At 44.3% G+C, this 22,286-nt stretch overlaps 1 protein-coding gene and 1 non-coding gene across 3 annotated transcripts in view; both read left to right on the forward strand.

Moving 5' to 3' along the window:
• The window catches only part of FBXO21 (F-box protein 21), a 45,379-nt gene that overhangs the window by 17,768 nt on the left and 5,325 nt on the right, over positions 1–22,286 (forward strand). The window contains exons 8-11 of one of the 2 annotated variants that reach the window (XM_055322308.1): positions 5,214–5,393; positions 6,755–6,887; positions 13,221–13,432; positions 14,895–15,052. In XM_055322308.1, the coding sequence (XP_055178283.1) occupies positions 5,214–5,393; positions 6,755–6,887; positions 13,221–13,432; positions 14,895–15,052 (683 nt within the window). The remainder of the gene's footprint in view (positions 1–5,213; positions 5,394–6,754; positions 6,888–13,220; positions 13,433–14,894; positions 15,053–22,286) is intronic. The other variant, XM_055322309.1, reaches the window with a different exon arrangement.
• On the forward strand, positions 12,825–12,931 carry LOC129508432 (U6 spliceosomal RNA). Its single transcript, XR_008664170.1, has one exon. It is a non-coding gene; the product is annotated as a U6 spliceosomal RNA (small nuclear RNA).

A 22,286-nucleotide genomic window follows, 5' to 3' on the forward strand; every position in this document is an offset into this window, starting at 1 on the left:
GTCTGATTGCTGTAGCTAGGACTTCTAGTACTGTGTTAACGGGTGAGAGTGGACATCCTTCTCATTCCTGACCATAGAGGAAAAGCTCTCAGGTTTTCCCCAGTGAGTATGATATTAGTTGTGGGTTTTCTGTATATGGCCTTTATATTATGTTAAGGTATGTTTCCATTAAACCTGCTTTGTTGGTGTTTTTATCATGAGTGGATGTTGTACTTTGTCAAATGCTTTTCTGCCTCTATTGAGATGATCATATGGTTCTTTTATTAATGTGGTGTGTCAGAGTGATTGATTTGCAAATATTAAACCACCCTTGCAACCCAGGAATAAATCCCACTTGATTGTGGTGAATGATTCTTTTAATATTATTGTCGGATTCAGTTTGCTAGTATTTTATTTTTTATTTTTATTTTTTAAAGATTTTACTTATTTATTCACGAGAGACACAGAGAGAGAAAGAGGCAGAGACACAGGCAGAGGGAGAAGCAGGCTCCATGCAGGAAACCTGATTTGGTACTCGATCCTGGGACTCCAGGATCATGCCCTGGGCCAAAGGCAGGCGCTAAACCACTGAGCCTCCCAGGGATCCCCAGTTTGCTAGTATTTTATTGAGAATTTTTGCATCCATGTTCATCAGGGATATTGGCCATAGTTCTGTTGTTTTTTTAAGATTTTATTGACTTGGGCAGCCCTGGTGGCGCAGCGGTTTAGCGCCGCCTGCAGCCTGGGGTGTGATCCTGGAGACCCAAGATCGAGTCCCACATCGGGCTTCCTGCATGGAGCCTGCTTCTCCCTCTGCCTGTGTCTCTGCCTCTCTCTTCGCTCTCTCTGAATGAATAAATAAATAAATCTTTAAAAAAAAAAAAAGATTTTATTGACTTATTTTTCCTGTTTCTTAAGGTAGGCCTGTATTGTTATATACTTCTCTCTAGGACTACTTTTGCTGCAGCCCAGAGGTTTGAGACAGTTGTGTTTTCATTTTCATTTATTTCCATGTATTTTTTAATTTCTTTTTGATTTCCTGGCTGATCCATTCATTGTTTGGTAATATGTTATTTAGCCTCCATGTATTTGTGGTCTTTCCAAATTTTTTCTCATGGTTGACTTCAAGTTTCAAGAGTGTTGTGGTCAGAAAAGATGCATGGTATGATCTCCGTCTTTTTATATTTGTTGGGGCCTGATTTATGACCCAGTATGTGATGTGTTCTGGAGAATGTCCCATGTGCACTTGAAAAGAATGCATATTCTGTTGTTTTAGGAAGAAATGTTCTGAGTATATCTATAAAGTTCATCTAGATACAAGAGTTCTTAAAGAAAATCTTACTTTGTAGTCTTCCATAAAATCTCTCCCTCTCCCCTTCCTCACCAGAGAGAAGAGGAGGAAGGGAGAGTGGGGAAAAGGGCAGAGTAGTCACATTCTTCACTCATGTGCAAAGCAAATTTCTTATCAGCTGGAGCTTAGCTTTTCTGAAAGATGTAGTTCATCAAATAGGCAGAACTATATTCTTATTAAATGTGCCATTTAGAGGAAAAAGAAACAACATTATTTAATTATATCTGTTCTTTGAATGACTATGATACCCTCTAGTGAGTGGAATAATAGAAAGTACCTGAGCTTTTAAGTCCAGCAGGGTTCAGATGTCAGCTTCCTCTGAGTCTGTTTTTTACTCTGGAAAAATGGGACACATGGTTTTCAAGTGGTTTGGAGGATTGAGATGACCCAGTGCTTTACACACCTAGTAGAATTTGTGAAGCATACTTAGAAGAAAGGTATAGCTTTCTTTCTTTCTATCTTTCTTTGAGAAAGAATATATGTGCGGGGGGGGGGGGAGGGCAGAAGGAGAGGGAGAGAGAGAACCTCAAGCCAGCTCTGTGCTGCCAGTCACAGGGTTCTATCTTAGGACCTGAGATCATCACCTAAGCTAAAATCAAGAGTCAGGTGCTCAACCAGCTGACCCATCTAGGTACCCCACTCATTTCTGTATTTCTACCCCTAGATTAATGGGGCACCTTGGTGGCTCAGTGGTTGAGCATCTGCCTTCAGCTCAGGTCCTGATCCCAGGGTCCTGGGATCGAGTCCCACATCTGGCTCCCCATAGGGATCCTGTGCCTCCCTCTGCCTACATCTCCGCCTCTCTCTCTGTGTCTCATGAATAAATAAAATCTTTAAAAAGAAAGAAAGAAAACACATATAGTTGGAACCTCCTGGGTATTCTTCCTCATTCCCTTCTTCCTCTCTCTGTAGAGATACCCATCAGTTATCTGAAAGTTTTTGTTATTTGCATGCACATTATTATAATTCATCACATATACTTCCTTAAATGGTATGTATGGGCTTCCCTTCTTTTTACATAGTTGTTTCTAAAAATATATTGCATAGCTTCCTTTTTGGATAGCAGACCCCCATTTTCCATTATTGCAAATGGGAAATATGCTTTTTCAGCCCATTCTGTCTCCCTAAATAACCCAACCAATTTCTCCAAATATCTCAAAAATATTCTTAAATGCCCATGTAATAATCCCTCAAGGATCTCTGCGTGATATAAAACATTTAAAACTCCAGTTACCATATTATTTGCCATAGTAACCTATTGCTGGGTACTGTTGTGTGTGGTAACTGTCATTTTTCCTTTTTAGGCTACAGCAAATGTACATTAACAGTGCAAATGAGCGGTGGAGTAATTTGTTAGCACCCCAGGCATCTGGCAGAAATAAACACAGCCCCGGGATGGGTCCTTGGGAAAAGAGGGGAAGCTGCTGAGAATAGTGGAGGGTGATCTGCCTGTGAAGCAAAAGCAGGCTGCAGGCTCTCCAAGTCCTCACTTCTACCCATGTTCCCCGTGCCTTTGGTCTCTGATCTGCCCCTGCACCAAGACCATATTGTCTTTCTAACTGTAACTTTACCATTAACTAGTACCTGCTAGTCAGACCCCCATTGAGTTCTTCAAAATTCCCTTGGCTGTTCTTAGCCTTTTGTTCTATAGATTTAGAATCCATTTACTAGGTTCCTTCAAAAGCCCATATGGACATCAGTTGGCACCAGAGCTTACTTGGGATTGGATTCATACATGAATGTGAGCAACATCATCAGTGTTTCACTGAGTCTACCTGTGAATATGATGTCTCCCTACACATTTGAGTTATCTTTAATGTCCCTATAAAGACTTTATTTATTTATTTACTTGTAGAGAGAGGGAAGAGGAAGGGAGAGGATCTTAAGCAGGCTCCACACTCAGCACAGAGCCCGATGCGGGGCTTGATCTCATGACACTGAGACCATGACCTGAGCCGATACCAGTTAGACACTCAAATGATTGAGTCACCCAGGTTCCCTTTTAAAAAGATTTTATTGTTTTCTTCATGAAGTTCATTGCTTTCCTGATAGATTTATTCATTAAGAACTTTACATTTTTGTTGCTATTGTAAATGGTAATTTTAAAATTACATTTACTAAGTATTGATGATTTATAGGGATATGGTTGATATTTAGGTATAGATTTGATAACGAATCCCTTTGCTGAATAAATTATTAGAGCTCATTGTCAACTCTTGGGTTTTCTCTGCAGAGCATCATATTGCCTATGAATCATGACAGTTTTGTTCTTTTCTTTCTAGCCCTTGTCTGTTTGTGTTTCTTGTACTTACTCTGCTAACTAGGTCTTCTTGCACAAAATTGAGTAGAAACAGTGATAGCAGGTAGCCTTGTCTTGGGTAGGACTGTAGGTAGAATGCTTTAAAATTTGATCATCAAGCATGATGTTTAGGGTATTGCCTTCCGCTGGAATTATCAGTGCCTTCTAAATTTCTAGTTTGCTTAAGTTTTATTAAAAAGTAGGCATTAAAAAGAATAATTAAATAAAAATAAAAAGTAGGCATTAGACTTTTTTTTTCCCCAAAATCTCCCCTCTGTGTCTGTTGATATATCATTTTCTCTTTTAGCTGGAATAGATTTTTTAACATTCAGTTCTTTTATTTTTGAGGTACATGTATCTTAATCATTAATCTTAATGTATTTTTAAAAATACATTGCTGTTATTTGATTTGCTCATGTTTTATTTAGGATTTTTGCTTATTAATTTGTATACGTGTGGTTCTTCTAGACTCATAAAAAGAGTTGAAGAGTATCCCTTGTTTCTGGAACATTCCATCTGTCTTGCCACAGGAAGGATATTAATATGATTCTAGGAAGAAATCTGACTGGGCTTTATAAAGCAGCCCAAGAGAAAATCTCTTACATGGTTTGCAGTAGGCATAAGATCAAAGTGGAACAGGTGCTCAAGAAAAAAAATAAAAACCAACTATCCCTGAAACAAAGACCCACCTAAATCCCTCAGGAGTCCTCAGAATATGTTCTTCAAACCGGTGAGGACTTGCTTTGTGTGCCTCCTCCCACTCAGCACGGAACATCACCATATACGAGAGCACGGTTCACGGGAGGGGTGGCATGGTCAAGTGCAGGAATTCTTCTTCCTGGTGTGGCTCAGGTTCCCAGGCTGAGCCCTGAGTGACCCCTGAGCATGTCCGCAGAGTTGGGAGCAAAGCACTTATGGGGCAGGGCTCCGTAACTGTCTCAGCCTCAGGGGCCCTGGGCCTACAGACATTGTGCCAATCTGTGGAGTCCAGAGAGGGCTTCAAGGCCTGTCAGTATTGCTCTCAGCCAAACTTCTTTTTTTTTTTTTTTAAAGATTTTATTTATTTATTCATGAGAGACAGAGAGAGAGAGAGGCAGAGACACAGGCAGAAAGAGAAGCAGGCTCCATGCAGGGAGCCCGATGTGGGACTTGATCCCAGGACTCCAGGATCACACCCTGAGCCAAAGGCAGAAAGGCAGACGCTCAACCACTGAGCCACCCAGGCGTCCCTCAGCCAAACTTCTGATTGAGCATTTTGTAGACCAGTTCAATAAATTCTAGTTTCTTCTCTTTTCAACTTGGTTTAATCTGGCTTAATCTCCCCCCAAAGCTGTATTTGATGGCACACATTGGTGCTGTTCCCTAAATACCCGTCTTCTGCAGTCTTAACACAGCAGGGCGTGTATAAAGGGTCACATTTTGAACTTTAGACAATGCCTTAATATTGTAAGTAGAAATATTGCTGGTTTTAATATTCAAGTCTCTAATTTGAGCTACTTATTGGTGCGGGGGTATGGGCAGTTAGATATTGGCTTGTTCAGCGCTGATCCAGGAATCGGCTAACTACATGTGCCGTTTGCATAGGGCAAGCCTGGACATCTTTGACTACATCTACATAGATGCCTTCGGGAAGGGAAAGCAGCTGACTGTGAAGGAGTGTGAATACTTGATCGGTCAGCACGTGACAGCTGCACTGTATGGAGTGGTCAATGTCAAGAAGGTGTTGCAGCGAATGGTGGGAAACCTTTTAAGCCTAGGAAAGCGGTAAGGTTTTCTTGGTTTTCCAGCACTTGTGCAGAGTGCATGTCTTTGGAGGTGCAGATGGCCTTACAGAGGATATGGTTCGATGAATCTCTCTGCTTGGGCTGCTGTGGCATGCAGTTGGGATATCTACAGCTGTCGACCCACCACTGAAAGAAACTCATGCTGTCCCGGTTTAAGCTGTTTTAAGTGACTTTTCTTTGGCACCTTTGCAGTGCAATGGCACAAGCTGTCCATAAATTGAAAGCATTCTTTAGTAACAAGAATGCTTTAGATGGGTAAAGTTTATTTGGGGGGGGGGGCAGGGTATTCTCATGTCCCAAGTGCTTTGTCATCTCTTGATACATTTCTATCACTTAGATAAGAAAACAAAAGTATGAAACTATTTTGCTTCTGATTCAAAGGAAATTTGTCTTACAGGGAAAATAGAAGGTCATACGTTGTAGTCATAGTTTTCTGCCTTATGGTAGAATTCTTTATTTCTTTTTTTTTTTTTAAGATTTTATTTTAAAAAAAAAAGATTTTATTTATTTATTCATGAGAGAGACACACACACACACACACACACACACCACACACACACACGGAGGCAGAGACACAGGCAGAGGGAGAAGCAGGCTCCATGCAGGGAGCCTGACGTGGGACTCGATCCTGGGTCTCCAGGGTCACAGCCCGGACTAAAGGCAGTGCTAAACCACTGAGCCACCGGGGCTGCCCTCTTTATTTATTTTTAAATAGACTTTGTTTTTTAGAGCAATCTGAGAGTCATGACAAAATGGAGGAGAAAGTACAGAGAGTTCTCCTATACCCCGCCCCCACCCTTCCCTCCCTCTACAGGCTCCCCCACTATCACCGCCCCCTATCAGAGTGGGATGTTAGTTCTGATCGATGAATCTCCACAAACTTGACCTTAACAAAATCCATGGTTTACTACATTCAGCTTCAATCTTGCTGATGTGCATTCTGTAGGTTTGGGTAAACTTGTAACAATGTGTGTCCTAGGATGTGTGTCCTGTAACCACTGCAGTGTCCTACAGAACAGTTTTCCTTTCCTAAAAGTCGTCAGTGCCCCACCTAGTCAGAATTTATTTTTAATTATAACCGTGTTATTGAGGGACTCTATAATGGAAGTGCCTATGATTTTAATTTAATGCCTACCACCAAAGTGAGTTGCAAAAGTTCTATTTCTTCTGGGATTTATTATTATTAAGATCATTATAACTGCTTGCTTAACAGAGAGGAAGTACCAGGATCAGAAAAGGTGTGGCATTTGTGTCCATTACTTTTAAAACCTGAGCCTTGGAAAAGAGGGTCTCCCACTCAGGGGCAAGCTGAGTAAGACAATGATTTATTTCCCCTGCTAGGGAAGGTATCGACCAGTCCTACCAGCTCCTGAGAGACTCGTTGGATCTATATCTGGCAATGTATCCAGACCAGGTGCAACTCCTCCTCCTTCAAGCCAGGCTCTACTTCCACCTGGGAATCTGGCCAGAGAAGGTAATTATTTTACTTTGCTGCTTTGCTCTTTCCTTAGAGAGGGAAATCCTAGCTTGAAAGGCGGCCCTTGGAAGTTTATCCTTTTATCAGCCTGGAGAATAAATAAATTTATTCACTCTTGCATCTTGATCTTCAGCCATCAATTAAATGTTTTTTTGTTTCCTTTATTCCAAAAAAATTGGTTATACTGTCAGGAGTTGCCTGTTCTCTTTGTGTGTGTACCTTAAATACCTAGAACTACAGAGCCTCAGCTCTGCTACTTACCTGCTGGTGCCAAATATATTTTTGCCCTATGTTGATTCAACATAGGGGAGCAAAACTTTAAGTGTTCACCCTCCAAGCTGTGCTGTTAGTGTGGAAACTGACCATATATAAACACCCCTGTTTGACAAGAAATGAATCTTAGATGGTATTCCAGTCTGCCTGCTGGACTTTAAGGACTGATTGTCTTTGAAAACTGTTGAACTCTGATACAGTCCTACTTGGGCTTCTCAGTTTTCTAATGGCCCCTGTGGCCAGTGGCAAGTACTTGGAGAGGACCAGAGTGTCTACAATCAGAAACACTCCTTTTAGCAAGTTGTGGGGGCAGCAGGTGTGTGAGTCCAGTGGCGTGTTACAGCGCGGCAGCAGCTGCACATTTCCATCATGCCCTGGATTTTCCATGGGAATATGTTAATAATCCATTTTGTTTATTTAGAGCAGCCTGCCGAGAGAATTTTCATTCTGAGCACTCATAGGCACATCACCATAAAATCATCTGCTCATGTTATTAGAGTGGTAAATAGTCTGACTCCACATTGCATAGATTTAAATTGGCTCCTTTATTCCCCACTTCAGAGGTCTAAAATAGTTCTAAGAAGGGATGCATTAGGGGGAAAATCCTGAGACTCCTATCTTAAGATGTAATATGTAGCCCAGGTAGCAGATGTCCTCCCAGAACATCCCGTGCTCTGGTAGAACTAGATTCTCTACTGAAGTGACCACCTACTTCCCAAAACCCTCTTGCCAGAGCTCAATTGTTGCTTTTATTTTTTCACTTTATTTTTGATATTGAGGTGTACAAACTAATTCCTGCTGCTTTTTTCTTTAATCAAGATCATTTGTAGAATGCAGAGACCCTCTCAAAGCATGGCTTTTTATAAGTCAATTCTGTACTTTAATTACACATCAGCCTCAGAAGGTGTAAGGTTAACCTCTCCTCTGGGGGAAAGTTTGCAGGAGCTCTCACTCCCTTACCTTTGATGACAGACTCCGTTTAGTGCTCACCTGCCTGCTGGGGAAGTACTTCAGTATCCCCTTTGGATGATCCAGGAGTGCTGGCCTGCTGAGCAGATGTCACTAAAGTTCTAAATTGCTTACACACAGAACATTTTTCTCAGGACAACCATTCATTTGTTTCTGGGATCGAGCACTTGGTGACCCCCTCATTGGGGAATCAGGAATGCAACGTGGCTGGGTCCCAGTGCTTCAGGGGCTCCCCTCCGAAAGCATGTCCTTGAGCTGGGGGAGCAACACCCGAGGCAGAGCAGCAAAACTGGGACTCCTGAGGAGGAAGAGTCCAGGGGACACTGAAACAGTTGGAAAAGGCTCCTCTCCGGAACAGGGTGTGTGGTGGACCCTGAAGGGTGGGGACCATTTCAGAGGATAGAAAAGTAGGTTATTCCCACCTGCACATGGCCCAGAAGTGGGCCCATGGACCCGCCTGACGAGAGTTGATGATGTACATACACATCTGTGTGTAAAGGCGAGTGTGCGTGTGTGTGTGTGTGTGTGTGTGTGTGTGTAGAATATTTTTTAGATCAGTTTCTGGATGGCTTGGAAATAGTTTGGCCTTCTTAGGTAAAAGGGAAACATTCCCAAACTGGCAGGATGGGAAAGTCACCTTATTTTCAATTGCAGTAAGTCAGGAACAGCTGAGGTGGCGGGCGGTCGGAGAGCCTGCCGAAGCCACCTGCACACATGTTGATGATGGCTCAAGAGTTGTGTCCAGGCAGAGTGGTGCCCAAGCCCCCTCATGCCTCACCCCTGTGGGCCAGCAGGCTACGGGAGGCTGTAAGCACCCAGGCACCCTCCGCTTCCTGCAGCCAGACTTCCCTCCTTATTTTGACCCATGGCCCTACCTTTCCTTTTCCTCCTCTACATCTCACTGGAGAAAATGTCCTACCAATTTTCCAAGGCAGCCCCTTGTGCTCTGGATCCCATTCTGTTTTCCTTTGTCTACAACTCCCTGTTTCTGCTCTCTGACATCAGCATTCTGCTGACTTGAATATCTCTCATCTTTGGGGAAGAGAACAGAAGGCACTCTCATGACAGCCCCACAGGCATTCCCCTGCGGCCACCTCCTTATCTGTCTCCCCTGCAGGGCTCAAGCCCTGGGACTGTCTGTGCAAGCGTGGGTGCCTGCGTGCAACCTTGCTTGTGATGGCCTCCTGCCTCGCCTCCCACACATGCTCCAGAACATGGGGATTGTTCCTCCCCTCCACATACACACTGCTCTTGCCAAGGGAGCCAGTGACCCCTTTTTACTGAAACCATTCTTGTTGCCAGATCCATAGATATTTGGCTTTCCTTATCTCTCTTGATCACTGAGGCTATTCCCGCTCAGAACGCTCTGTTCTTTTGACTCTGGTCTGTGGTTCTCAGGCTCTTGCTAGTTCCTTGTCCTGTGTATCTTCTCTAGAGGCTCCACACTGCAGGGTAGTTTCTCAGACTTCTGTTTCCTCTGCACCTTTCCCCGAGATGATGCCAGCTGGCCTGTTTGCTTCAGTTACTATCTGTACGCTACAGCTGCCTGGACCCTGAGCTCCAGACCACTGTACCCAAATGTCTACTGCACATCTGCACGTGGCTCTGTCTCTGAGACTATTGCTGAGGCCACCCGCCTGCTCTTCCCTCCACCCTTAGACCCTTTGAACCCCCGTTTTACATACTGTAGCCAGAATAAGCTTCATAAAATGCTTAGAGCCTTCACCCCAGTGCCTTGCAGATCAGGCTCATTCTCTTCAGTATGGTTTACTAGTTTCTCAGGGGTCTGACCCTGCCAGCCTGAGTTTCCTCAGCTCTCATAGTTGCCCCTTTGGTGCTCTGCTGCCTGGCCACATCCTTCACTCAGCCCTGTTCTCTTGCTTTGGGCCTCGGTGTGTGCCGCAGTGCTGCCTAGAACCTTTCTTTAGCTCTCAGCCCCATTTGCCATCTACCTTTTACCGAGCTTCAGTTTTGCCTCTGAAAGCCCTTCCTTGGCCCCTCTGGGGCTGTCTGCTTCCCCCGCCCCATCAGCTGAGTGCTGGTCCTTTCGCAGACCTTTCTCTAAGGATACTGTGACTGCTTATTTATTGTGTTTTCGCCATGGACTAGGCTCTCTAAGAACAAGGACCACATTTTGCTTTGTGCTTCCCCTTGCTCTTAACACCGTTCCTGAGACACAGTAGGTGCTCAAAACAAAAAAGTTTGAATGGTTAAGAAGTGACAGAACTTCATTAGATAACAAGAGAGAGGCTGTCCAGATTTTCCAATGAGGGAGACCATTTGGCCACATTAAGAGTGGGTGTTTGGAGAGCAGACTTGTTTCAGGGGCAGGAGAAAGTGTTCAGTTTGGGGTATGTTGGACTTGATATGACCTGGGGCCATGGAAGGCAGCTGTCTGAGGGCATTCGGCACATTAGCATCAGATGACTGAAGCCCCAAAAGCAGCAAAGCTCACAGACAAGTGGATATCTGGAACGTGGAGCCAAACACATCGTAGAGAGCCACAGGGAAACCTGTAGTTAGGAGGACAGAGCAGGGCCAGCAAACTGCCACCTGGCTTTGTGAATGTTTTGTCAAAGGCACATCTCAAATAAGGCTTGTTTGTTTAACTCTTTGTCTCTGGCTGCTTTCTAGCCACAGCAGGCAGAAGAGTAGTTGGGTGGGACACTATATGGTCCACAAAGCCTAAAGTATTTACTCTCTGGCTCTTCACAGTAATGGTTGCCACTCATGAGTAGATAGACCCCCTACTCCGTTCCAAGATCTCCACTCTGAAAACCGTGGGCTCCTGGAATTGTTGGCCTGGATGTTTGGTTGGAGACATCATGGCACCCCACTGTCAGTGCTGTCCTTCAGGAGCACACCAGGCCCCTATCATTGTGTCTGCTGTTCTGCCCTCTTCCTTCACCCTATCATCCACACATCAGAGGAAGGAAGCCATAATTATCCCTGAACCTTGTCTCCTGATACTCCCAAGTGAGTGGGAAAAGCGAGTTGGAGACTTCTCTGTGCTTAGAAGACTCCCAAGTTACATCTGTTCACTTACCTGCTGGGGAGGGGCTGCTGGGAAGAGAGGGAGCTGTGGCTGCAGAGTGGAGGGGAAGTGCCATCCAAAATAACTACAGTCAAGCCTCGCACAATCTGGGCCTTAGGGGTGCTGGCCCCCAGTGCAGTCAAAAATCCATATAGAACTTAATGAGTCCCCCAGAACTTAACTAGCAGCCTGCTATTGACCAGAGGCCTTACTGGTAGCAAGTAATTGATTAATATATTGTATGTGAAAACGTACTATATTCTTAGAACAAAATAAGCTAGAGGAAAGAAAACATTACTGAGAAAATCACAAAGAAGAAAAAACAGATTTATAGTCCTGTACTAGAAAAAATCCTCATGTAAGTGGACCCATGCCGTTCAAACCCGTGTTGTTCAAGGATCAGCTGTAGCTGGAACTGCATATGGGAACACAAAGCCATATGCAAGCATAGAAAATAGAAGCTCATCGTTCAAATCCGTGCTCTTAGCTACAAAGAATAAATACTGTTTGTGTCCCCCAAACGAAAGCATACTACTAGGGTTTCCATTACTAAGGTAGAAACTGGCTCTCGGTTGCTATTGGTTGAAGCTGGGTTTGAGGTGCTTAGGGTTATACCAGTCCATCCATATTCCTAACAGTGAAGGAAAATGCTCTTGCTCTTGGTTCAGTAAGATGGTGCTTGAGACCTCAGATTTAGAATCATACCCGGGTCTACATCCTCCCTCCACTCACAGCCCCCAGACCTTTAATCCCACAGTGCATGATTCCTCATCTGGAGGTCCGCACTGATGGTCCTGCCGACCTGCAGCTTGGGAGGATTAAATGAAGTAGGAGACATGATGGGCTGGGCATAGTGATCAGCAGAGAAGCAGTGTTCAGTAAATAGATCCTACAAGTCTCGATCTGGAGGACAAAATTAGGTTTCAGAGTAACATCCTACATTGCAAAAAAGCAGTTTTCACAACACTTTCACTGGGTCAAAATATATCAGGAAATAGGGCAGTTATTAATCATTACTTGGTAAGTGAACAAACTAAAGGTAAAGCAGCCAGTGTTATGGATCTGGGACTAGAATCCAGGTTCTATCTGTTCACATGCTCTGTCTTAGGACTCAGTAAAGAGGGAGAGATCCTATTCTCACAGGAGAAACATATCATAGACCCTCTGTTAAATGCTGTAGTAGAATGGGCGCTGAATGATTGTGTGTGTGTAAAACTTTATTGGAATTTGCATTTTTTCCTTAGAGGCACCATGTACGGTAGGGAAAACTGTTACCTTGGAGTCAGACAGTTCTGTTGCTAGCTTCTCAGTCATTTCAGTTCCACAGAGAGATGGTTTCTCCTTGCCCACTTGAATATACAGTCCCACTGGGAGTTAACAATCATAGAAATCTGCGATCAGTGCGCTTCCAGAACCTGAGACACGTCTTCATCAGCATAGCTAATTTGCATCACTCAGGGGGCTTCTCTGTCACCCCTTCTGCCTTGTGCAGCAGAAGCAGCTCTGTCAGATGTCTCCTTGATTGGGACTGAAGCAGCTTAGCAGTTCTTTTACCTCCCAGTTGATGAGTGGCCAATGAAAATCATCTTTCTGGGTACGAAAAATGGATTCCCCACACTGAGCAAGAGTATTGGAACCCTTTAAAGTTCCCTAATCCAGTGGTCGCTTCAGCAGCACATATAATAAAATTGGAACGATACAGAGAAGATTAGCATGGCCCCTGCGCAAGGATGACACGCAAATTCGTGAAGTGTTAAAATAAATAAATAAATAAAAATAAAGTTCCCTAATCCAGATGTACCCATGGAGGGCAGGCCCTGGGCCACTTCATCCCATGCTTAGTCCCACACACCGTTTCTAAGTAATTCCTATGCTCCTACCAGTTGACTTTTGGAGGCCTGGGGCCATTGCCCAGCATTAGCAGTGAGACCACCAACTCAGTGGATCCCTGGGCCACTAGCATGGCCCCACCTTGCCGTCCTTTGCCAGGTTATGTAGGGCTAAATCTCATGCTGTGAACAAGAAAAGGCCTAAATGAAAATATTATCTCCTAGTCTTTCTGTCTTGTCTTGAAGGTGCTTGACATCCTCCAGCACATTCAAACCCTAGACCCCGGGCAGCATGGGGCGGTGGGCTATCTGGTGCAGCACACGTTAGAGCACATTGAGCGCAAGAAGGAGGAGGTGGGCGTGGAGGTGAAGCTGCGCTCCCATGAGAAGCACAGAGATGTCTGCTACTCCATTGGGCTCATTATGAAGCATAAGAGGTGAGTGCCTGTGGAGTCCATCCCCGCACCACTGCAGGGGATGCGTGGTGTGCCTGCAAGCACGCTTCTCAGGAGCCATGGCATCTGAGTGTCTGCCGCAGAAGCGACTGAAGGCTGAACCAGTCTGAACCAATTCTACGCTGTTTCCTAAGAAAGGGACTCAGTTTCCTAACTGCGAATCTTCTAATGTAAGATCTGTAAGCAGCAGATTTTCTCTCTCATTTTCTTGTTGCCCTGAGGCTTCTTTTCATTTCCATCCCCTTGAATCTGGGTTGTGGATAGGGTTTGCTGGGTTATAGGCATGTGCATGGTCAGTTGCTAGGCAAAATTAAACCATAACCACAGTGACCCTGTGATTTCTGTCCCACTCCGCAGGCTAGGAGCCGAGGGTTGCAGGGTTCCTGTTCTCACCCACCCGTGTTCTTGCCACACCTTTGAAAGTGCTCTTAAACAGCAAATGGCAAATAGTATTTCATTGTGATTTTTGTTTGCATTCTCCCGATTAGTCTGCAGATCGACTAGTAAACCTACAAAAAAGAACTTCATTCAGGTTTTCTCTTCTGAAGTACCTCTTCAAATTCTTACTTTCTACCCAAATTATTTGTCTGTCTTGTTGGTTTGTGGTCTCCTTGTCCTGCTACTAGTATCCCTATGCATATACGTTGCAAATAATCTTGTCCCAGTGTGGGGCTAGTGTTTTTCTTTTTTTTATTGCATTCTTTTTTTTTTTTTTCTCCAACCTCATTATGGACATTTCAAATACATGTCAGTGGAGATGAGTATAGTGAACCAGGCGATGCTCCCATACCCAGCTCCAGCAGTTGTGAGGGTCAGCCTTCACATTTTCACCCCCTATCCTTACCCAAGCCCCTTGCAGTATGTATACCTGAAAGGTAAGGGCTTGCTATATTTTTTAAAAGTATGTTTACTATCTTCTTGTAGTATCTAAGGAAAAACAATTTCTTCACCTCATCATATCGATGTAGTCACAATTCCTGTTGCTCTGTATTTTTTTTTTTTTTTTAACAGTCTGCTTAGATCTGACTCCTTTGAGTACTCTTTGCCTTTATGGACTGTTTTTCGTCCCTGGTTTGAGGAATCTTAAACCTGTCCTATTCCATGAAGTTATCTCAGGAATTCTATGTTTTATATATAGGCCTTTGTCCTACTAAGATACTGTGCATTGCTCTCAGGCCTGGGTACCAATACCCTTTTCTGTTTGGATAACTACTTGTCCCATGACGGTTGAAGTCTGTTCTTTTCCAACTGAAGTGGTATCTTAATAATAAGAGGGGCTTATAAAGGGAGCCAAGAGTGTCCTGAAAAATGCTTAATAGGGATAAAAGCAGGTAAATTTGTAAGGACCATGACCTTAAGAGAACCAAGCCATTACTTACATATCCCAGAGTCTCCGTGACAGGGTCCCAGGGAACTGATTTGCCACTGCTCTTATATTGATTAGGTATGGCTATAACTGTGTGATCTATGGTTGGGACCCCACCTGCATGATGGGACACGAATGGATCCGAAACATGAACGTCCACAGCCTGCCTCATGGCCATCATCAGCCTTTCTATAACGTTCTGGTGGAGGACGGTTCTTGTAGATATGCAGCCCAAGGTAAGGAGCTAGTTCTGTGTGTATTCATAATGACACGCCGGCACATCTTAGCACACATTTTGAGTGTTCAGATATTGTGGGTACAGTCACTAGTTTTATTTAGAGATGGCAGTTATGTGGCTAACCTTATCAGGGCCAATTCTCAGCTAAATGGGTAGGTGTGCCCCTGTGTGGCCATGCAGTGGGTTAAATAGTCCCCGCCTTCAGACTCTTCCCTCCATCACCCGCACACCCAGGACCCTGTTCCAGTGTTGTTGCCAGCCTCTGTTCTGATTGGTCATTGCCTTTGCCTGTCAAGTTCCCAAAAGTCATGCTTCCCAAGCCCTACCATTGGCTCCCTCCAGGCAGTGAGGGCCAGCCTGTGCCCTGCCCATATGCCTGTCTGAACTGGAGGACACTGTTGTGGGGACTACCCTAGCTGCCTCCGGCATCCATAGCCAGCTGTGCAGCCCCAGAGATGTCCTAGAGTGGCCACAAGGGGAACCACAATCCACAGCACTGGCTCTGAGAGAGCCTTGATGGTCAGCAGGTACTTGGTGGTGTTTGGGGCCACTGCCAGCCCTGATAGGCGCTAGTCCAGGGCACTCCTGAAGTAGGACGGTTGGAGCCTGCAGAGGCTGATTAGAGACAAATGCCTCCAGCGTGGGTCTCCCTTTTCTTTGTTCCTCCTTTTAGTGGGATGAATTTATTGCATGGCTGCCTGTCAAGGCATTCACAGCTTTCATTTTGTTAGTCAAAATGAACATGAGTGAGGGACACCTGGCTGGTTCATTTGGAAGAACATGTGACTTTTTTTTTTTTTTAAAGATTTTGTTTATTTATTCATGACAGACAGAGAGAGAGAGAGAGAGAGGCAGAGACACAGGCAGGGGGACAGACAGGCTCCATGCAGGGAACCCCACATGGGACTCAATCCTGGGTCTGCAGGATCACACTCTGGGCTGAAGGCGGCGCTAAACTGAGCCACCCGGGCTGCCGGAGCATGTAACTCTTAATCTCGCATGGCGAGTTCGAGCCCCATGTTGGGCACGGAGATTACTAAAAAATAAACAAACTTTAAAAAAAAAAAAAAACCATGAATGTTAATCTAGTGCTTCTCTGTGACAGGCAGTGTCCTAATGTATTTTAACCGCATTCGAGAAATATACCTAACTATCCTCATCATCATACTTATGTTGTATGTGAGGGAACTGAAGCACGTAGGCTCATTCACATTTTAACTTAACAGACTAACTTTGAAGCTGGGGCACCTTGGCAGAGAGACGTGTCCTTAACTCCTTGCCGTACCTTTCTGTGTCTGACCTAAAATGGTAGGTTTGATCTAACTCAGTATTGTGGTAGTGAAGGCAATAACAGAAATACCAGATGTGTAAAAATCTCAGAAGTATCAAGAAGACTAGAAAGTTTCCTATTCATGTTAATTTATCAAGCTGAGAGGGGATTGTATACAAAATCAAAAGAAAGTCTGTTCAATGAGATTATAGGTTACTTAACCTCTGTCAGTATAATGGGACAGTTGTAGGAGAATGGTCTTTGTGTGCCTGTGTCAGAGGAAAGGGCTGACAAGGATTTTATCTAACTTTTGAAAAAATTGTATAGGGGTGCCTGAGTGGCTCAGTCGGTTGATCTTTTGACTCGGTTTTGTCTCAGGTCATGATCCTCAGGGTCATGGGATTGGGCGCCATGTCAGGCTGTGCACTCTGTGGAGTCTGCTTGGGATTGTCTCATTCTCCTTCTGCCCCTCCCGCTCGCTTGTGCTCTCTCAAATTAAAAAAAAACAAACCCAAACCATCATACTAATAACAATGTCTAAAAACCGACAAATGATTTAAAAATTCTTGAATGACTCAGTGGACTCTTTGCACCCCCATGGATCAGTTGGTAAGCATTTCTACTCCTGTGTCACACAGCATATCCCAGGAACAAAGGGGACTGTCCCTTTCTCAGCACTGCATGCCAGTGTCCACGGCTCCACCATGTGTGTGCATTCATTGCCCTTTGGGTGGGGTCAGTATTAAGATGTCCAGTTTGAATCTCCGGAAACATTTAGATTAACTTAAAAATGGACTTTTGAAAGTAGATAAAACTGGGTATTTGGTTTCAGATGTTCTGATTTTGGTGTCCGTGTTGAAGATTCAGGAATTCATTCCTAACAGATCTGACTAAACATGCCATGTAAAGTTAGAAGTTACCATACGGTAATGACTTTGTTAAAAAAAATTACACTTAAAAAAAAATTACACTTAATACCTGGTTGCAGTTTTACATTCTAAACCTGAGATAAGCTAAGTGATTGTGGGTAATATTAGCAAGTTATACCTTTTTTACTTTTAAATTCTAGGACTTTTAGAAAATCTCTGAGCAGCCAGGATTCCCATATGAGAGCTGTCTGTCTTCTAGGGGTCCTGTCAGCCCATGGTCATGGTTTCCCAGGTGTCTCCTGCATGCTAGCTGGGTGCCGCTTCAAGAGTCCAGGAAGTGCCCTGGCCCTGTGCATTTGAAGGTGCTCAGAGGTCTTCAGAGGGTTCAAGGGTTCTTGCAGCACCATCTCTGACTTCTCTGTCCTTCCCTGTCCTCCTCGGTCCAGTTAGCAGATTACACCAACCCCATTTCCTGAATATCTGTCTCATGTTTCCATCCGCTGCTGGCCATTCCTGGTGCCCCTCCCTCCAGCGCACAGGCATTCCTTTCCTGCAGGTACCTGCTTTCTCACCAGCATCTTTCAGACTCCCCTATAGAGCCTGGAGGTGACCTGGACCCTCCCTCACAGCCTCATCTCTGTTCCCACCACCATCCTACTCCAGCCGATTGAACTTTGTTCCTGGAGACCATCCCTCTCGTAGGTCTTCACACAGGTGGTTGTCCGTTACAAACAGGCTCTTCTTCCTGCTGCCACTCCCCTACAGGGCTCAGATCAGGTCATCTGTCCTTGCTCAATGCTTCCTGACACACCGCCCCTTCTGAGCCCTCACACCTTTTGGCAGTGTTTCCCATTGAGCACTCTGGCTCTCAGCCAGTAAGCTCTGTGAGTACAGAGCTACAGCCCAGTCTGCCTGTCGGGGGATGAGTCCCAGTAGATGCTCACATCTCTCAGAGAAGCTTACAAATAGAAGTGCAAAATAATGAGATGAGTATAAATAGTGTGTCGTTAGTAACATGCTAACTTTTTTTTTTTTTTTTTTACAACTTTGGATTAAGAGCATTTTTCAGATAGGCTTAAAATATGGTCAAAACATTGAATACCCCATACACCCTCCATTAAATTCAATAGTTTGCATTTACCATATATGTTTTATCTGTAGATAGAGATTTCCAGTTTTTGCTGGACCGTTTGAGACTATTGCAGACATCATGACTTAAATGCTGAATCACTCATCTTCTAAGAATAAGACATTCTCTGCATCTTCTCTGTAGTTACATCACCACACATAACAAATGACTGATCTCCTGTCTAATACACTTGGTCAGTGATCACATTTCCCACTTGTCACCCAGTAACTTTGATAGCTTTTGGTTTGTTTTCACATCATGATCCATCCAGGATTCACACACTGAATTCACACACGATTCCATATTTGGTTGCTACCTCTCTAAAGGCATAGTTCTCTCTTAGTAAGACCGGTTAGTTTCTTATTCCTCACCTTGTTTTCTTCCTTTTTCATGTAACTTTCACTTTTCAGAGTGTCCAAGCCAAAGGTCTTGTAAGTTGCCTAACATTCTGGATCTGTTTCACTGGTTCCTTGTCTGTATTGTCTGTAGACTGGAAGCTGAGTTGGAGGCTTGATCAGATCAGGTTAATATTTTGGGCTAGAGTGCTTGTGACACACAACATCTCCTCCAGAGCCCCTAGTGTTCAATGTCCCACTGCTGGTAGGTGGAGTTTGGTCACTTGGCTAAGATCCTTGTGAGGGACAGTTTTCCCTTTGCAACTAACACTGTGACATCCTGGGAATATCCTGTTACCCAATAACCGTGATCCTTCATTTTATTTTAGCATCTGTTTAATCTCTTTGCCTAAATTCTTGTACGAGAGTTGCAGAACAGTGATTTTCTGCAGTTGCTCTTCTCCCTGCTTCTGTAAACAAGAGCTTTCCTGCCACCCTCCCCCTCTCTCCTTCCCCACTTAGCCCTCTCCTTCTGTCTCTCTCCCCCCCCCTTCTCCTCCCATAAATTCCTGGATTTTTATATAGTCAATGTGTTAAAATCATTTGAGACAATTTATATTCTGGCTAACCCATGTTTGGCCAGTGGGAAACCTTGAGAGGCTAAATTTCAATTTAAAAAACACTGGGGCATCTGGCTGGTTTAGTTGGTAATGCATTTCTTGACCTCCAGATTGTGAGTTCGAGCCCCATGTTGGGTATAGAGATTACTTAAAATGTTAAAAAACAGACATATTTAAGTATGTTTTTTTAACATTTTTGGGTTAATTTATTTGCATCAGATTGCTTTGTTTTTAAACTTTTTCTTGATCTAAATTTTTAGCTTTTGGCTCATGTGATCCTATTAACTTGAGTGGATCCCTCTGATGAATGCTTCCCTAATTATAAGCTCTCCACAGAGAGTTGAAGAGTGAATTATAAGCCACAAGCATGCATGACATCCTCAAATAGTATTAGTCTGCATAATTAAGTGAATTTTTCTCTCAATAGGTTAGATTATACCTAAATCCAAACAAGGTGGTAGACAGCATCTTGCATGTGTATAACTCCTGTTCCCACTAGGGGGCATGCTTTGGCACGTTCTGTACACCAGGGAGGGGCAGCACCTCCTGTCTCAGCTTCCCTGTACTTAGATACTGCAGAAAGTGAACATCACAGATGGTCTGAATTGAAGTTAGCTGCCCATATTGGAAGGCCAGGAATTCACTGCAATGTGAAAATCCAGTTCTTAGGTGTCTCGTATAGAATGAGCAAGCGCCTCAAATGATGCTTGGTACATGGTATGTCTCACCAAGCATGAGCTCCCCTTTGCATCATTTGTCTTACACTTAGGAATGCGTTTCCACCTACGAGCAATCCATGGCAATTTGCACGTACTGGCAAGTGTGTGCGGAGGCCCCATGTGGGAGTGGAGTATACATTTTCAGCCATTTCAGATGGCAGTGTGACTGATTTTTTTCTTTAAGATTTATCTATCTATCTATCTATCCATTCATTCATTCATTCATGAGAGACTAAGGGGGTGGGGCAGAGATACAGGCAAAGGGAGAAGCAGGCTCCCCACAAGGAGCCCGATGTGGGACTCGATCCTGGACCCTAGGATCTTGCCCTGAACCAAAGGCAGATAGATGCTCAACCGCTAGCCACGCTGGCTGATTGTTTTAAACTGTGAATATCTCAAGTGCTCATTCTCCTGTGTCCCAGCAATTCCATTCTTGGGTCTCTCCACTGGAGATGCACTCATGCAGGTGTCTGTGCTCTTGTTATAAGACAAAGATGTCATTCATGAAGACTTGCCTGGTAAACTGGGGTCTCCAAACTGGAATGCTAAGCTGCAATTAAACTAGTTGCGACAAATGATTACAGTATGTTTTGTATAGATAAACACACATAAAAAATACCAAATTCTCCTTAGATGTAGTTATTTTAGCTACTTCTATGTATGTTCACAGAAGAAGAACTAGAAGGATACACTCACAGTGAGTGATTTCCTCTTGGGAGGGGGAACTCTAGGTGGTCTTGCCACAGTTCTATAGAACTGTATTTATATATAGTTAAATATACGGGTAGGTGAATTTTTTTTAAAAAAAGGCTCCATGCCCAACGTGGGGTTTGAATTTAAGACCCTGATACTGAGTCACATGCTCTACCAACTGAGCCAGCTAGGTGCTCTTGGGTAGCTGAATATTTAAAATAAAATAAACAGACAACACTTTTTTTTTTTAAGATTTTATTTATTCATTCACGAGAGATAGAGAGAGGCAGAGACACCAGGCAGAGGGAGAAGCAGGCTCCCTGCGAGAAGCCCGATGTAGGACTTGATCCCAGGACCCTAGGATCACGCCCTGAGCTGAAGGTAGATGCTCAACTGCTGAGCCACCCCAGCGTCCCCAGACACATTTCTATGTGTATAAAAATGTCAAGGTGGGATCCCTGGGTGGCTCAGCGGTTTAGTGCCTGCCTTCGGCCCAGGGTGTGATCCTGGAGTCCTGGGATCGAGTCTCCCATTGGACTCCCTACGTGGAGCCTGTTTCTCCTTCGGCCTGTGTCTCTGCCTCTCGCTCATTCTGTGTCTCTCATGAATAAATAAATAAAATCTTAAAAAAACAAAGTCAAGGAAATTGGGGAAGACTGACGATTTCTCCAGGACTTCTAAGCAGGCCCTGTTTGATACTTTGCTCACTTAAGTTTTATATTGCTGAGATTTTACCTCTTCAGATAAATCCTTTTTTAAACTTTTTAGTGGATTTCCCCCTCTTAATACACAGTCACCATCTTCATTATTTTTTTCTCCTCAGAAACGTTTTTATCAGGGTGCCTGGTTGGTTCAGTTGGTTAAGCGTCAGCTTTTGGTTTCCACTCAGGTCCTGATCTCGGGATCCTGGGATTGAGCCTCACATCAGGCTCTGAGCTCAGCAGGGAGTCTGCTTGGGATTCTCTCTCTCCCTCTGCCCCTCCCCCCACTCATGCTTGCACACACTCTCCCTCTCAAAAATAAATCGCTTTGAACTTTCTTTCCTGTTCTGTTAGGAGCCTGGGCAGGTAGGGAAATGTGGGACCACAGGCACTCCCTTGGACTGCGCCGTCCCCTCCTGTGACTTCCCGGACATTCTGTCTGTGTTTTCATGCCTCTCGTTGGGCCCACACACACAATTCTGTGCAGCCACTACAGGCTCACGTTATCCTTCCAGATCTGTGATCAAAACCTGACCTTGACCCTTCTTTCCTCTCAGTATTCAGGAGCTGCTGCTTAATACGCAGAAAAACAGAGGGGAAGGGAGAAATAATGCTAAAACAGACCTCTGAATTCTTTAGAGTGGTTACTGTTACTGTCAGCATTTTGGTCTAGACAGTTCTTTTTGGTGGAGAACACATCCTGTGCATTTCTTTAGCAGCGACCCTGGCCGCCTCCCACCTGTCGTCGGTGGCAGCCCCCAGCTGTGAGAACCAGATGTGCCTTCAGATATTTCTGAGTGTTTGCCAGGGGCACAGTAGCACCCGGTTGAGAACCACTGCTCTTGACACACTAGCAACAGAACAGTTGTTCTGAGTTACCCATTTGAGTTCTTTTT

The sequence above is a fragment of the Nyctereutes procyonoides genome, unplaced genomic scaffold (genome assembly GCF_905146905.1).
Source record: "Nyctereutes procyonoides isolate TBG_1078 unplaced genomic scaffold, NYPRO_anot_genome, whole genome shotgun sequence".
In the NCBI taxonomy this organism is placed as follows: domain Eukaryota; kingdom Metazoa; phylum Chordata; class Mammalia; order Carnivora; family Canidae; genus Nyctereutes; species Nyctereutes procyonoides.